The 15,872-nt window shown below is 44.4% G+C and overlaps 1 protein-coding gene across 2 annotated transcripts in view; it reads right to left on the minus strand.

Annotated features, from left to right (window-relative positions):
• Elapor1 (endosome-lysosome associated apoptosis and autophagy regulator 1) overlaps positions 1-15,872 on the minus strand; it is a 98,434-nt gene that overhangs the window by 6,421 nt on the left and 76,141 nt on the right. For both annotated transcript variants that reach the window (XM_047562519.1, XM_047562526.1), the window contains exons 8-15: positions 11,986-12,074; positions 7,904-8,081; positions 7,082-7,210; positions 6,621-6,711; positions 4,514-4,619; positions 4,155-4,292; positions 2,994-3,257; positions 1,179-1,352 (exon numbers count right to left, since the gene is read on the minus strand). In XM_047562519.1, coding sequence (XP_047418475.1) covers positions 1,179-1,352; positions 2,994-3,257; positions 4,155-4,292; positions 4,514-4,619; positions 6,621-6,711; positions 7,082-7,210; positions 7,904-8,081; positions 11,986-12,074 — 1,169 coding nt within the window. The remainder of the gene's footprint in view (positions 1-1,178; positions 1,353-2,993; positions 3,258-4,154; positions 4,293-4,513; positions 4,620-6,620; positions 6,712-7,081; positions 7,211-7,903; positions 8,082-11,985; positions 12,075-15,872) is intronic.

The following is a 15,872-nucleotide window of genomic DNA, read 5'->3' on the forward strand; positions in this document are numbered from 1 at the left end:
CTTCTACTACCTGTTATTTCTGAGGCTTCACTTTAACTTTTCAAAGACTTCTAAAAACAGGACAGATACCCATCTCTAATCTTTCATATTCCTTTATTTTGACATGCTCTTTGCAGGCACACACCTGCTCTTCTGCATGCTGCACAGAAAGGGTATCAGCTGTGAGATGCAAACGCCTCCCCACCACAGTCACAGCCTCAGTGCCCTGGCTCTGTCTATTTTATGATATTGGAATGAACTTTCTGAACTTCCCATTGTTAATCGTGACTTATATGTAATTAGTAAAGGGAAGTAGTGGTGGGAGCTCCCTTCATATTTCTTTCTGCCTTTGGATTTTGGATCCAAAACATTTGCAGCAGCATGAAATGACTGATGATCCCCTTCTTTACTTATAAAAGCTTTCATGTTATTTTCTTTTGTACTGTCAGCAAAGATATAAGCTTATTTTTTCGGTCTCTAGAAAACAAGTGACACATGCAATGATTAATGAGGATTTTTTTTTTCTTTTTGGTGCTGGGGATCAAAGACTGCTTCCCCCGCCCCCCTCACCCCAACCCTCACCCCCGTCGCCTTTGGTGATACTGGGGATTGAACCCAGGGCCTTGAGCAAGCTAAGCATGCACTCTACCACTGAGTCATATACCCAACCCCCTTTTGCTTTTCTCTCTTTCTTTTTTTAAAAAGACAAGGTCTCGCTATGTTGCCCTGTCTAACTTTGAATTCCTGTGCTGGAGTGATCCTTCCACCTCAGCCTACTTTTGGCTTAAGGCCAGAAATGCTTCTGTTTCTGGAGTTTTTCAGACTTTGGAATATTTTCACAGACTTTATCAGTTGAACATCCCTAATCTGAAAATGCAACATCCAAAATGTTCCAGAATCTTAACACTTTCTCAGTATGTTTAAGAATGCTCAACTAGTGCTCACTCAGAGGGAGAAAAAAGGTCAGGAAGTCAATGAACACCTTATTTAAAACATTTTTTATTTCCCTAAATGTTTATCATCCATATGATTTAAGTTGAGGGGAAAAAGCAAGAGTTATAATCATTTTAGACCCTTTTAACCTCCTCAATCTCTGTCTGCCTAAAGGTTTCCTAGATCTTCTCCTGTGTCCTGTCTCTGGTCTCCCATCCGTTGGTTTCCCTTTTTCAATTTTCACACTGTCAACTTGCATACCATACCTGGTTTCCACAGATACTCAGGGTAAAGTGATGGAAATATTTCAGTCCCTTTGAAGTGAAGCTTGGCCCTCCAGACAGAGAGATGGTGTTTGCCAAAGCTGAGAAGTTGTAGTTGAAAATCCTGGATGGAGTGGTGCGTGAGAAGGTGCAATCATTGTAGCAGAGAGAGTGGATCTGGTGGGGAGAAGGATGGGGTCAGGTTGGCTGGTCATGCAGGACCTTGAAGGACCTGAGTGGGGAAGAGCAGACTTTCCCCAAGTCTGGTCCAGCTCAAATGGGGTGAAAGAGAAGGAAGAAAAGATTTGGGGTGGATATTAAAAGAGGTGAATGAAACTGATACTAGTGAGATTTATATACATCTTTCTACTCAATACTCAGCACGTATATGATGTATAAGCCTTCATGAAGGAAGGGTTCTTATGCAGGTTTGCCTAATAGTAGTGTTCACAAAGCACTCTGCCAGAATCATCAGCTTGCACTGAAAACTTAACCAAAAAGTACTTCTACAAGGACATCTGTCCTACAACTGTCGGTTCAACCTTGGACTGATGCCACTCTTGGTATTCATCATTGCAGCCAAGGATTACTGTTCCAGATTATCTGATGCAATCCTTCTCAGTTTTGTCTTTAACATTTTCCCTTCATCTCAAATTCTTTGCCTATGCCCATAGCTTATTATAGCATATTCCCATCATGATTCTCTGCTATTCCCAAACAAATATTAGTATTTCTTTGAGAATCTCTATCTGATTCTTTTCAACACTGGGAGTTGAATCCAGGACCTCACACATGCTGGGGAAGCAATCTACCTCTGAGCTATAGCCCCAGCCCTGCCCTTCTTACTTTCAAGCAGAAGACATGCCATACTAACTAGAATAGGGCGTTCAGGATGGCAAGAAAGAAACGACAATTCTCCCCTGATGCACACCACCCTCCTACACATTTAAAACTCACTGAACCCTGCTTCCTCTTCCTCAGGTTCTCTGTAGGAAATTGAACTCAGAAGGGGGAATCACTTCCTGTTACTTGCCTTACACACTGTCATTCCCTCTCACAGTGCTTTGTCAACACTACTATCAGGCAATCATGCATAAGAACCCTTCCTTCCAAGGAAAGAAGATTATGATAAAAGTCCAGGATATCCAAAAGATGTCACCAGGGCCCATAGAATCTTTGCACTTACTTTGCCATTAAACCAAGTGATGTTGATAGAGCATATAAATAACATCGTATGGATGTATGTCTGTGGGGTTGTGTTTAGTAAAATATGAATTCACTTAAAAGCACTAATGAGCATTTAAGAGCTTTTAGTTGTGTGTACTTTCTTGGATGCAGTAAGTACATACGGGCAATAGCACTGTTTTGATATGTTTGAGAGGAATCTTTATACCCGTAAAGATGAGAAGCTACTGGGATAGGAGACAGTAAAGCCAATTAACTGTGTGTTCCAGCAGAGGTTGAGTTACATTCCTAGGGGAGAGGGGACAAACTCCCATGAAAACAGGCTGACTGGACTAGGCTCCAGACCCTACTATTCTCTCCCTTCAGGTCTCTGACATGCCAAATAACCCTCTGGGTAAGACAGTCACCCATCTTCCTTACCCATCAGCTGAAGACAAGACTTGTCCATGACTGAGAGAAATCAGTCCTACTACAAGAACTCACCACCCACAGTCACAACCAGGACTCCAACCTGGGAATGTGTTGGAGGAACACTTGGGGATCAGCCCTCTAGAACACCATCCAGGACCCAGCACCCCCTGAGGTCAACCAACCAGAGGTCCAAGATTAGGATGCATGGAGGACTGCTAGCACCTGATTGTTCTTGGTCCCTGGACCACAGGACATGCAGGCCTGGGCACCATAAGGCTGGTGGACTTTCAGGATTGTGTTTGTGGGGCAGGAATGGCAGGTTCCAGAATCTCGGTCAATATAGTAACCAGCAGGACAAGAGGTGCAGGAGGAGCCCATGTCAGAGGCTTCTAGGGCACAGGGGCGGCAGTAGGAGGCTACCCCATCCATGACATTGGTGATATTGATGGAGTAGATCTTGGCAACATCATTGGTGTACTTTCTGCCCTGGAGACAAGGAAGTAAGAGGGGAGAGGGTGAAGGCTGAAGACAGCAGCAACATGGCAACAGCAATGTATTTCCTGAGGTCTTATCCTATGATGCTTGGGAAGACTCTTAGAAGCAATCTATTCTTTTCACTCACTTGGCAGTGGTGTTTTAAGTGCATTTTGCATAATTTTAAAATAAGACTGACTCATTTTAAGTTCTGTGTAAGAATACTGAGTACCATGGGAGCAATAGATATTGTTATATGAAAATGACTGTTCTTCTCCTTATAAAAGAAAAAAAAAAACATGTTGTAGAGAAATATATAGCACTCTACTGTCATGTATCTCTAAAAAAGAACAAATATTAAATCTCAAAAAAATAAAGAATAACCTAATTTTGTTTTATAAAAAGCAATGGAAATTATATCCGAATGTGCTTCTAAGTAAAAAGCTTTGGTATAAAAAAGCATCCAATTAATATATTGACTATTAAGTCTGAAAAAAAAGACTGTATAAGAGATATTTTAGATGTTAGGATTTTGATTGATTTTATTTCATCTTCATGATAATTTCTATTTTCTGTTTTCTGCATTACCATATTTACTCTGAATTAAGAAAATAAACCAAAGTTGTTGTTATTAAAAATACCAATAGGACTGGCTATGCCCTGGGCAGGGGCTACAAGGACAGACAGGTGATTGAGGGGGCTCACTGTGTCATCTTCTCTGGAAATTATTTAGACAGGTTACACAATCCTCAGAGGGATGCACTAGGCCATTTTCTGCTGGACTCCCTTAAGATTGGTCTCAGCCTTGTATTCTGAACCTCAGACTCCCATGTGAGCTCATGCCAGGAATCTCTCTGGGTTCAGAGGTCTCTCCTGGGATTTGGGGTAGGTGGAAGGTGCGGGACTCACGGTCTCATGAAGAGTGGTCCTCTGGAAAGCCCAGGTGAAGCTCATGGTGGCATTCTCCTCGATGGTGTAGGTGTAGGACTGTTTGCCTTTGGAACCTTTCCACGTTTCCACAGGAGTGTTGGTTCTAGAATTCATGCCCTGAGCCCAGGACACACAAGTGAGGGGGGCATGCTGGCTAGAGCGGAAGTGGGTGCTCTATCACTGCCACCCCACAGTCAATCACATTTGGTCAAACCCTGATGGTCACTCCGGGCCCTTCCTCTGTGGAACTATGAGTAGGTGTCCATTATGTTAACTGGGACAGATGGGGTCAACCCTGCCCTGGAAGTTCCATGGTCTGCAAAGAAAGGAAAACGTACCACCATGAAGTAGAGCTCACAGTTCACCGAACAGATGGTCTCGAAGACAAATGTGATCCTGGCCACCTCTTTATTCTCTGAGTCTGCCATTACTGACTGTGGAGATCTGTGGGGGAAGAAACCAAAGGTCAGTTCCAGATGCCAGACAGTGCTTATTGAAGGGCTCAGGCAGCAGCAGGGATCAACTGGGGGACAGGATTAGGTTCTGAGTGTGTTGGAAAGGGCTGACTAAATACTGCCATGTAAGTTTTGTGACCTTGTCCTAGCCAAACTATACTTTCCTCAGCTGTAAAGTGGAGTGATAATATCTTTCTCATCTACCTCCCATTATTGTAGTGACATCCAAAGGCATAACAGATGTGGATGTGCCTTATGAAATGCAGAGGTGATCTGCAGACCAGCTCTGAGAGTTCATTAGAATTGCAGAAACTCATCAGACCCCCTCCATGGGCCCACTGAATCAGAATCAGTGTGTTAACAGGATTCCCAGGTGGTTTGTAAGCATGTTAAAATTTGAGAAGTGCCACTACCATAAGTTGTAAACTATCTGCATTTACTCAGCCTTGCCTGGCTCAAGTGAGCAGAATTTGAGTGTCTTCAGTAAAAGTTCTCAGGCTGGTCCTTCTTTGGGGAAAGCAAAAGCCATGCTCAAGTGGTCTGGGGTTGGGGGTGAAGAAACACCTACTTTGGTATTGTGGTGTGGATACACATCTCCAAAGGCCCACATGTTAAAGGTCAGTTCCTAGCCCATGGTGCTATTGGGAGATGGTGGAGTCTTTAAGAAGTAGGGTCTAGTGGGAAGGAGTTAGATCACTGGGGACATGCTCTTGATGGGTATACTGGAATCCCAGCCCCTTTTTTTCTCTTTTTGCTTCACAGCCACCATGAGGTGAGCAGGTTCCTCCACCACCCAATCCCCAACATGATATGCTGCTTGCCACAGGTCTAAAACAACAGGGCCAACTGATTATAGACTAGAATCTCTGACACTGTAAGCCAAAATAGACCTTTCTTCTTTTGAAGTTTATCATCTCAGGTATTTTGTTATAGTAACAGAATGTTTATTAATACATTATAATTGGAGTTTCAAATTGGAAAGTACTTTTTGGAATGTTATTCCACCAAACCTTAAATTTGTTCATCGTGCAAACAAGGATCTACCTGGTCCACTCTGCATAATGTGAGTTAAAGGAAGTGAAACTAATACACTTAGAGCAACTGCATTCAACTTAACTTCATCCCAGGGACAGAAAGCAGAGGCTTCCAAAGAGGGATGGAGAAGTCAAATTGGCAATGTTGTGGAAGGGGGATCCATTCAATGATTTCCCCCTCATCTTTAAAGCACTCATGGGCAGAGGAGTTCACTTTGGCTTTGAAAACCCATTTATGACTTTTCTTTAGACTTTAGCCTTTGGATTGGATTCTGAGGTGCTCTGGTTCCCAGCTCCTCCTGCACAGTAGTGCTAACTAATGGACTGGAAGAATCATCGCTGCCTACGTGAGTCCTGCATCACAGGCTGTGTTACAGACCAGAAGCCTAAAGCCTAGAGAGGCAAAGTGACTTTCCCAAGTTCACAAAGCCACCAAGTGGCACAGTTCAAGGGTTCACGTGCCCTAACTTCCAGTTCAGTGCTCTTTCCACCACACCCCACTGCCAGGAGGTTTTGTTTTTGTTCTTTAATGGCAATTGCTAGTTGTCCTAAGTCCTCTTGGAATGTAGGGACAAATACAACAATAAGAACAATCCCTATTAATCTTCTTGCCCAAATAAAGATGAATTGTATATCAGAAATTCTGACCCCAATTTTTAAAAAAATTTTTAAAGTCCTCTCTGATGTGAGGAGGAGAAATTTTCAAGTAGCATATGGGCAATCAGTGGGAGAAGCCAGGTGAGATGAGAGATTAATAGTGAATCAGCACAGGTGGCAACTAAGAAATTGTGTTGGCATCCAGGTCAGCCTGGCCCAACCATCACTGTGCTGGGCTGATGCCTAGGATGAAGTGAAGTTAAACTCCAGCAGCCCTCTCAGCTACAGTATTCTAAGGAATGTGGATTCCAGATGTGGCCATGTTGGCTGGTGCTTCCTCTTGGTTTTGTGGTCCTCACCTAAATCCTGGCACAACCAGAGTGAGAATCATGAAGTCATTGTCTGAGGCACCAACAGCTGTATAAATGTGATCACCAGCCACCTCCCAGCCTGGAAAAGGAAAGGACAGAGTTAATGCCCTATGCTCTCTGGTGCAGGGCAAATGTGCACCAGGTGACACTGGAAGGGAGAGATGGTACTGTCCTTTGAGGCATCCAGAACTGAGGGGCTTATCCTGATACTTTGGGAAAGACACTGAAAACCTCACACCAAGACCTCTGGGACATGTGCATGCTGTTTCTGTCTCTGAAACTAAGTTTTGACAGAATATAGGCCCACGAGGAGTGGAACTTAGAAGGGAATGAATGTCAGGATTGGCTTATTTTCCTCAGACATCACTATTATGAAGAAATGTGAACTTGGAAGACACCCTGTGGGAGTGCAGGAAGTGACAGCTCATGGTAAGGAGAAAGGTGATTACCTGTCAGGCCCTTGTACTCAAAGTTGATCCCACTGAGAACTGTTGTTTCCATGTTTGTGGGCAGGGTGTTCCACCATTTGTATTCAAATCCCACAGCAGGTTCAGTCCCAGCTGGGCAGTGGACACAATCTGGGGGAGCCACAAGATCCATTATTCATCAGGAAGACTGTAGCCACCCTGCCTGAGCTGATACCACACAGACAAGTGGCAGCTGAACAAGGGAAGCTGCTGAGTGTTGTTGTACAAAGTTATGTTGAACTGACTCAGTAACATTCTGATGATGCATTTAACAAGCTCAAGATATAAATGCTGACCCTTCACTCCAAAATCTCCAATATCCCAGCCATCCTCCTAGTGTACCAAAATTTTCATTTCAAAACTCATATATACCTTTCAGTCTAACACAAATAGTTCACATGCATTATTGTCACATTACTACTATGTAATACATTCACAATCAATACACAAATCCCCACAATTCCTTTTTTTTCGCTGTGGTATTTAAGTTCATCTCAGAGCACCAAGTCTTCTAGTTAGCATCTCTGCCACATACTGGAAGCTTCTGTCGTGAGGATTGGGTCCCTTCAGGCCAGAGCCAGATTCATAGATAACAATGTTAATTCTGACTCTGACCTACAGACGGGGCTGGCCCTGACCTCTCTTTTCCTGAATTTGGTCTGCAGAGGAAACCTGCTCCTCACTCCTTCTCTTGGAAGGGCAGAGTCTGCGTTGGTCTGGCTATTCTGAGCACCCATGTGGCCCACCCACCTGGAGGACATAAGAATGAATACCATACAGGGCACAGGGCAGTAAGGAGGTTACCAGAGCCGTTGGAGTAGGAGCCATAAGGGCAGGGCTCGCAGGTGCTGTTGTTGGTTTTGAAGAAGCCTGGGTTGCAGGGTGGGCAGCGGGTCTTCACACCAGATGCAGGGAGCTTCACCGCCCCCTCGAGGTCCTCACCACAGATTTTCGGTTTGGCCCATTTATACATGAGCTGCGTCTGTAGAGATGAATTAAACATGGCTCAGCATGTGTGGGATTTAGCAGGTGTTTAGGACTCTAACTTGAGGATGTGGGAGTGGGGGCGAGGATGAGGGGGTGGGATTTTGGATGAGAATGAACGCTTTAGCAGGGTGGGAAAAGTCGGTTTGGTCACGGATTTATCCTAAGCACCAAGCCCAGAGCCTAAGGCATGTTTACGTTCAATAACTGCTGGAAGAACATCGACTGAATGAAGTGGGACGTGTCTAATGAGGAATTTGTGACAGAGGGAATAGCGGACAAGTTGTCTTTTTAAAAAAGCTCTTATTCCACTGTAGAATCTCACTATTACCATGGTCTTGGGAAAAACAGCTGGTAAAAATCCCAGAACACAAAGGGGCATGGAGTGGAGGGGCCAGCATAAGGTCCAGGTAAAGAGGGGTGGCTGAGATGTCCTAATTTGTTTTCCCAGTGGTACATTCTTTGCCTCTGTGTGTGTGTGTGTGTGTGTGTGTGTGTGTGTGTGTGTGTGTATAATACTAGGGATAGAATCCAGGGGTGCTCTGCCACTGAGATACAACCCTGGCCCTTTTTAGTTTTTATTTTGAGAAGGAGCTCACTACAGTGCCACAGCCGGCCTCCTCCTGCCTCAGGCTCTCAGGTTGCTGAGAGTACACACGGGTGCCACAAAACCTGGCCATTCTTTGCTCTTTCACTTATTCAGTTAAACATCTGTAGAAAGCCTGAGATATCTACATGCCAGACCTGCTGTCTCCATGAAGTATGAGACATGGCTGCTGGCCTCCAGGAGCTTACTGTCTAACAAGGGCAGCAATTATATAACAATCCAGGTGGGAGAATGGACCTTGTGTTGATTGGATGTCAAAGCAAAGGAACAGTCAGCCAACAGTTCCGTGGACAAAGCAGCCGTGTTCTACTGACCACTAAGGTTTTCCTTGCTTTTGATGGAAGCATTGGGTGCAGGAGACCTCTGGTGAGTAAGGGGAAGATGGGCAGCTCCATTCTTCCCATGGCCCTCAGATGGAGTCAGAGACAAAAAAGTCCCCTGATGGATGGTACTGGGGGGATGATGAGAATGATGGGTGCTGCACACCATCCATGTGAAAAGATGGGTGAATAAGTCCTCTGTCCCTTTTGTTCAGGATAAACAGGGACAAAGTCTTGGGCTGTGGGTGTAGCTCAGTGTAGAGTGCTTGCTTAGCAGGTACCAAGGCCCTGGGTTCAATCACCATGACCACACGCGCGCGCACACGCATGCACACACACACACACACACACACACAGGGACAAGGTCTTAGGGAGGAGCTCATGCTGCCTTCACTGGTGGCAAGCCTGGGGCTCCTCTTTCCTTCCTGCGCTCAGCTCAGACCTCTTCCCTGTGAAGAGTAGCTGGAGCCTCAGGCTGTGTTTTGACCTTACTCTTCCCAGGCTTTCTCCTGTGAGTTTCAGGGAGAGAAGGGTTTGGGCAGGAGAATTGACTTGGGTCATCTCTTGGAGCAGCACATTTAGTGACCACAAGGGATTGGCCCTCCTGGTCCCTGAGAAACCACCGAAGCATAGCAAAGATCACTAGGACAATCATAGTAACCAGCTTGAGGTATGTCCCTGGATTTAAAATATAGTTTAGAGGACAAAATGAAATCACCAGACAGCAGAATCAATGTGGGTGTGAGGCACGGAGCCTTCTGAAAGGTGATCTGGTGAATGAATATTCATGCGCATTCCTTAAAGCCCATGCCTCAGCAACCCCTTGGCGCCATGCTTGGGCTATGCTGTGTGGCAGGAGCAGACTTTGGCCTGACCCCAGGACCTAGAGGTCCTGCGGTGGTCAGGGGAGGGCAGATACCAGGCTCCAGTCAGCAGAACATGCTATAGATCTGGAAGGCCTTGGCCTGAGCCCAGAAGAGGTGAGTGGGGCGGGAGGAAAGAAAGACAGCCACAAAGTCACTTGTTATGCCTAGTGGGGAGAAGAGGAGCAGGATTAATTGTGTCCATTTTTAAGAAGTATTTTTTAGATGTTTCTAGACCTTTATTTTATTCATTTACTTATATGTGGTTCTGAGAATCAAACCCAATGCGTCCCTCATGCATGCTAGGCAAGTACTTTCTCTACCACAACCCCAACCCCTAATTATGCCCATTTTATTAGTGAATCAATTGATATCAAGAAAATTTTTTTTTTTTTTTTTTTTTTTTTTTTTTTTTTTTGGTGGGGGATGATCAGGGACTGAACCCAGGGGCACTTAACCACTGAGTCACATCCCTTTTTATGTTTTATTTAGAAACAAGATCTTGCTAAGTTGCTTAGGGCTTCGATGAGTTGCTGAGGCTGGCTTTGAACTCACAATCCTCCTGCTTCAGCTCCCCAAGCTGCTCAGATTATAGGCATGCACCACCACATCAGGCTGGTACCAAGAATATTAAAGTGATTTTTTCACAGTTGTGCAGAACACCAGACTCAGCAGAACAGAGTTCAACTGACAAAGACCAACATTCTCTTTCAGCTTCTGGGGAAGGGCATGGTGTTCCAAATATGGGAGGAGGGTGGTGGTGAGAGATAACTGCGGGAAAATAGTCTCAGTTAAGGACCAGACTATTTCATGCTTAATTAGCAGAAAGAGAACTCATTCGGCTTTCAGCCAGCAAACATTGATGCATTCTAATAGCTAAGCATTATGCTTAATGCTAGCTGTACAATTCCTGACTCCTAATTCTATCTCCTTAAGAGGCGCTGGTTTAGGGATACAGACAATTCATCCAGAATGTCTAGTCTAAGGTGGACCCCTCCACTTTCCCCTTCCAGTCCATCCCTCCTCACTGATGCTGGTTCTCAGGCTCACCAAGCACATGCAGCCTCCTCCGCACAGGCTGTGCCTTCTGCTTGCAAAGCTCCATGGCTCCTCCTTCATCTCATTCAGCTCTGCTCAATCACTCCCTGGTCATCTCTACCTCTTCTGAAATAGCATCCCCACACCCTCTTTCATTCTTTCTTAATCTAGTTTTCTTTCTACCACTATTTCCATTATTTTATACCCATTGTGGCCTACCAGTTATCTCTTTCCTCAACAAGAATTAAGCTCTATAAGAGCTAGATATTCCTTTGGTTTTGTTGACCTACTGTCTAGTACAATGTCCCAGCATATAGTAGCTGCTTAATAAATATTTGTTGGCTGTTAAAATGAACAAACAGCCTCCTCCAAGAGGCCTTATCTGGCTCTTCAGGCCCAGGCACCCCTCTTCTGGACTCCCTCAGTGCCTTGAACATCCCTTTGTCTGGACTCTCTTTTTTCCTCTCTCCAAATTCCTACACAGGACTACGAACTCCGTGAGAGCAAGAGCCTGTCTCAGTTCCTTGTGAGTCCCCCCACCTGCACATTAGCTAGCATGCAACAAGTGTTGGTTGATTCAGTGTCAACCACAGCACAAAGGAATTTTTCAAGACAGAAGGCCTGGGAGAAAGAGAAACAACAGAGATGGAACCAGTCAGACGATTCTCCAGCGAGCCAGGGAGTGAGAACCAATTCCCAATGCCATGCTGCAGGAGCAGCGCTGGGGAGTCAGCCTGATGCGCTCCAAGAGGAAGCAAGCAGGCATTGACAGGCAGGCATGCCCAGAGGGGCAAAGCAAATGGGAGAAACCAAGCAAAAGGAAATGAAATGGTTTGTGAAACGGAGCATATGTGAATAAGCTGTGAAACGAATGAGGCGAAAACAGTTTCTGGCCTGAAAGTGAATGAAGCTGTCTTGCTTTGCCCCCTGATTGTCCCTGGGGTCACTGCACAGGTCTGTAGGTTTCTGCTGGTACCAGTTTCACTGACCACTGGAACTCTCAACAGTAATAAAGCCCAGGGAGCAGGAGGCAGTCTACCTGGGGCTAAGGGACTCCAAGGCTATGCAACCCACCTCTCCGTTGGCATCACAGGCGGTGTGTGTGTAGAAATAATCTTTGTCTGTGCAGGCTGGGCGCACCTTGCAGGAAGAGGATCCTTTTTCTAAATTGGCGGAACAAGAAATATATTTGAAGTTACATAAGAAAGCAAAGCCTTCACCACTTGTTCATGATCCTGCAGCTCCCGAGCCCCTGGGGTACATCACCATGCAGATGTTGTGCAAAGTAGAAAATCCTGCATGCCCACTCTTCCCTTTGCCTCAATAACATTGTTTCCAGTCCCCCAAGCCCTGCTCAGATACCCTTTGTGCCTCTCCTGGGTGCCGATGAGAAGCCACACTGTGGGGCAATGTGTCAAGTGACTGAATCATAGGCCAGCAAGGAGGGAAGTGTCTGGAAATAGCATCCTGCAGGTTAACCACCAACAACTAAAGTTCCCTGAAACCCGCCACAGTACAGGTGCCTTAGTGTCCTGACTGTGGGTGTGGTTTTCCTACTGCTGAAGGACTGAAGTAAAACATGGTAAAGCTTAGGGCATTGCTTTTAGACTCTTATTCCAAATCTTTCTCTGAATATTCTCTTAACATGTGACTAACATGAAGGCCTTTCACCTTTGAAATTTCCCCATCTCTGCACAACTGTCCTACAAAAAAAGGTTATAATTTCCTTGGATTCCACTAAAGCAGAAGGTTCCTTCCATGTTCCCAAACCCAAGCATCCCAGTACTGTCTTTAACCTCGACCTGTACTCAATGAGAAAGGTTATAAGTTTTATCCTATTCTGTACATTTTCCTTCTGATGAGTTAGTTCTGCTCCAGCCCTGTGAGCCCCTGGAGATCAAAAACTATTTTATGAATCCATCTTTATTTGAAACAATGAATTTCACCTCTTTTGAACTTAGAAACCCCCTTTTTTTTTTGAAACTTGAGAAAAAGAACAATTTTTCTACCCAGAAAAATATGCATAATTCATGCAAATGGAAACTAAAAAATTTTCCAGCAAATTTGCTTTCTCTAGAATAAAAATCACTGCTTTATAAAGTATATATTACAATATTCCTAGTTGCTACCACCATTTCTAATATGAATATTATGTCCCCGGCAGGTGAACACTTAATGTTGATGACTTTTCTTTCTCTATATACATTACCTGGCAGGCAGCATGGTATAGTGGGATGAGATTTTAAGCTAGAAAGATCTACTTTTGTATCCTATTTTATTATTTACTAGCTGTGTGACTTTAGGCAAGTTACTTCATCTCTCTGAACCTCAGCCCCTCATCTGAATAACACTGTCTTCCTTGCTGAAGTCAATATGTGCCTGGCACTTTGGATGTAGATATTCATTAGATGGCAGTAACAATTATTACCCACATGTTTTCAAATTATTTTTTATTTGGAAACCGTCACAGGAGATTTAATAAGGACTAAAAGTCTCTTTCCCTCCCTTCCAGAGAAGGGCTTATTTCTCCACGGATCCCTTCTTTTTGCCAAATGACTTCCTGTATCAGAGACCCTCCTAATTACAGTCTCACTGGCCTGCACTGGGGAGTTTCCTCTGCTGCCCGTTTCCGGGTCTCTTCAGTCCCTGTCTTATTAGGCAGGGCAGAAGGGAACCTCTGGTGGAGACAGCTGGGGTCTTCTCAGCTCATTTACTTGGTTAACAAGCAGGAGGCCCAATTTAGCATAAGAGATCCAGGGACTGCTGCTTTTGACTGACTAGGCCAGAAGAGATTTGAGGGGAGATGCTGAAATTGCACCAATTCCCAGGACCTTGTGTTTTGGGTCTAGCAAAGTACAAGGTGTGTGTTAGAAAATGCATTCTACACAAAGACCCTGCTCTGCTCGTCAAATATTTGTTCAGCCTGACGCCCTAGCTCCAGGTTTTAGCAAAAATGGTCCAGCTGTTTACACACTGGCCATTGTTAAAATGGTTTTCATAAATGATTAACCCAAATGCTGACACAGACCTCACTTTGCCAGCTCAGGTTTCATCAAGGTGCTTAAGGGGTGCCCTCATCAAGTTTGAGAGATCAGCCAAGATGTTGTTTTGGTGAAGGGAGCAAAGTGATTTGGGTTGGCTGTGGGAAAAACTGTACGAAGACAAAGTTTATCTTGGAGGGCCTCGGCTCTTCTCAACATCCCTCCTCCTCTCAATATCCTCTGCCCACCTCCAGGAGTACAGTATTCTTCCTCAGACCCATTTTATCAAAGGAAAACATTTCCTCTAAGGATGAACACAAGGCCCGGCTTGGGTACCAGCTCAGACTTGGCAACCCCCTTAACCTCGCTGAACTTCTCTTTACTCATTTGTAAATGGGAAAAGTCATTCCCACACCGTGCTCTGAGTAATAAATTAGATAATGTGTCATTTGTAAAGTTCTATACACTCGACTTATTATTGTAACCTATACCAAGAGTATTTTCATATTAAAAGTGGAGAGCCAAACAAGCCTTAATGAAAAAGAACTGATAAAGTTAGTGCTTACTACATTCCAGGCCACTTTCTGAATCCTTTTTCTGTATTAATCAATCCTGACAATAGCACTATGAGGTAGATATGATTATTGTCGTTCCCATTTTAGAGAAAAAGAAACCGAGGCACGATCACTCTTTGGCCTTTTGACTAAGATCAAGGGTAGAAACTGGGACACAGACAAGTATTGGGCCCAAGGTGTCACAGGTAGTAAGGGGCAGAGCAGGGGTTGAACCAGCCACTTAGCTCTGGAGCCCATGTTCATCAGCTCCACATTCTTATTAGGAAATGAATTGCTGACATTAAACGTGGCACAGAGGAATTAATCCTAATGGTCAATGAGAAAGATGCTTTAAGTCAAACTTTTGTCCTTAACATCTCTGCTGCGAGTTCTCATCTTTTAATCCTATAAGCTCCACCTTAGTTTATGTCCTGGATACTAGCAACTGCAGCTGCCACAAAACTCCCAACCATGGCCTCTGCCTCCAGCCACTCTCTTCCTCCTCTGCATGGCAGCCTGAGCCATCTTTCAAAAGCACAGGTCAGGTCAACCCTCGCCTCACTAGCTTGAAGTCCTTTAATAGTCTCCACTGTTGATAGGATCAAATCCTAATTTTTCAAAAAAGACAATTTTGATTAACATGGACTAATTGTACTATTATGGGGCATAGTACAATAGTTCCATACATAAACTATGTGTATTGATCAAATCAGGGTAATCAGCACTTCCATCTCCTTATTTCTTTGTTTCTAGAAACTCTGAGAACCTCTCTTCTAGGTTCTTCATAAAAATATGTAATAGGTTATTGGGAACTACAGTTATCTCATATAGTCAACTCACTCCTCCAACCTAATTGTGTTTTGTTACCTGTTCTCCAACCTTTCACAATCCCTCTTCTGCGCTCTTCCCAATCTCTAGTAATCACTATTCTACATTCAGACAGGCTTTTAAAAACAACTTTTTTTTTAGCAAATGCCAATTTTTTTTTTTTTTTTTTTTTGGTACCAGGGATTGAGTCCAGACGTGCTTACCCACTGAGCCACATCCCGGTCCCAATTTTTCTTAATCTGTCTCCCACCTGCTTCTCAGCCTTGAATGATGCTTCCCTCTATCCAATCGCCAGCCATGCTGAATTGCTCCCCAAGCCTCTGACCCTGCTTACATCTCTCTATTTCAAACATCCTGCCCCCATTGTATCACCAATTCATCTTTCAAGACCTCAGCGGACTCTCTTTCCTTCCCAGAGAGACCTAAACACTCCTCCTTTTTTGGCTCCCCTGCACACTATGCTCAGCATTCCTATCCCAACCCCTACTGCACCATGAAGAGTTACTATACTTAGGTGTTTTTGTAATCATGTTTCCACTTTTTGACAGGTTGGAGGGCAGACACCATCTCCAACTGTAGCACCAAGCCAGTCCTGGCA

This window comes from Sciurus carolinensis, chromosome 1, assembly GCF_902686445.1.
Source record: "Sciurus carolinensis chromosome 1, mSciCar1.2, whole genome shotgun sequence".
Classification (NCBI taxonomy): domain Eukaryota; kingdom Metazoa; phylum Chordata; class Mammalia; order Rodentia; family Sciuridae; genus Sciurus; species Sciurus carolinensis.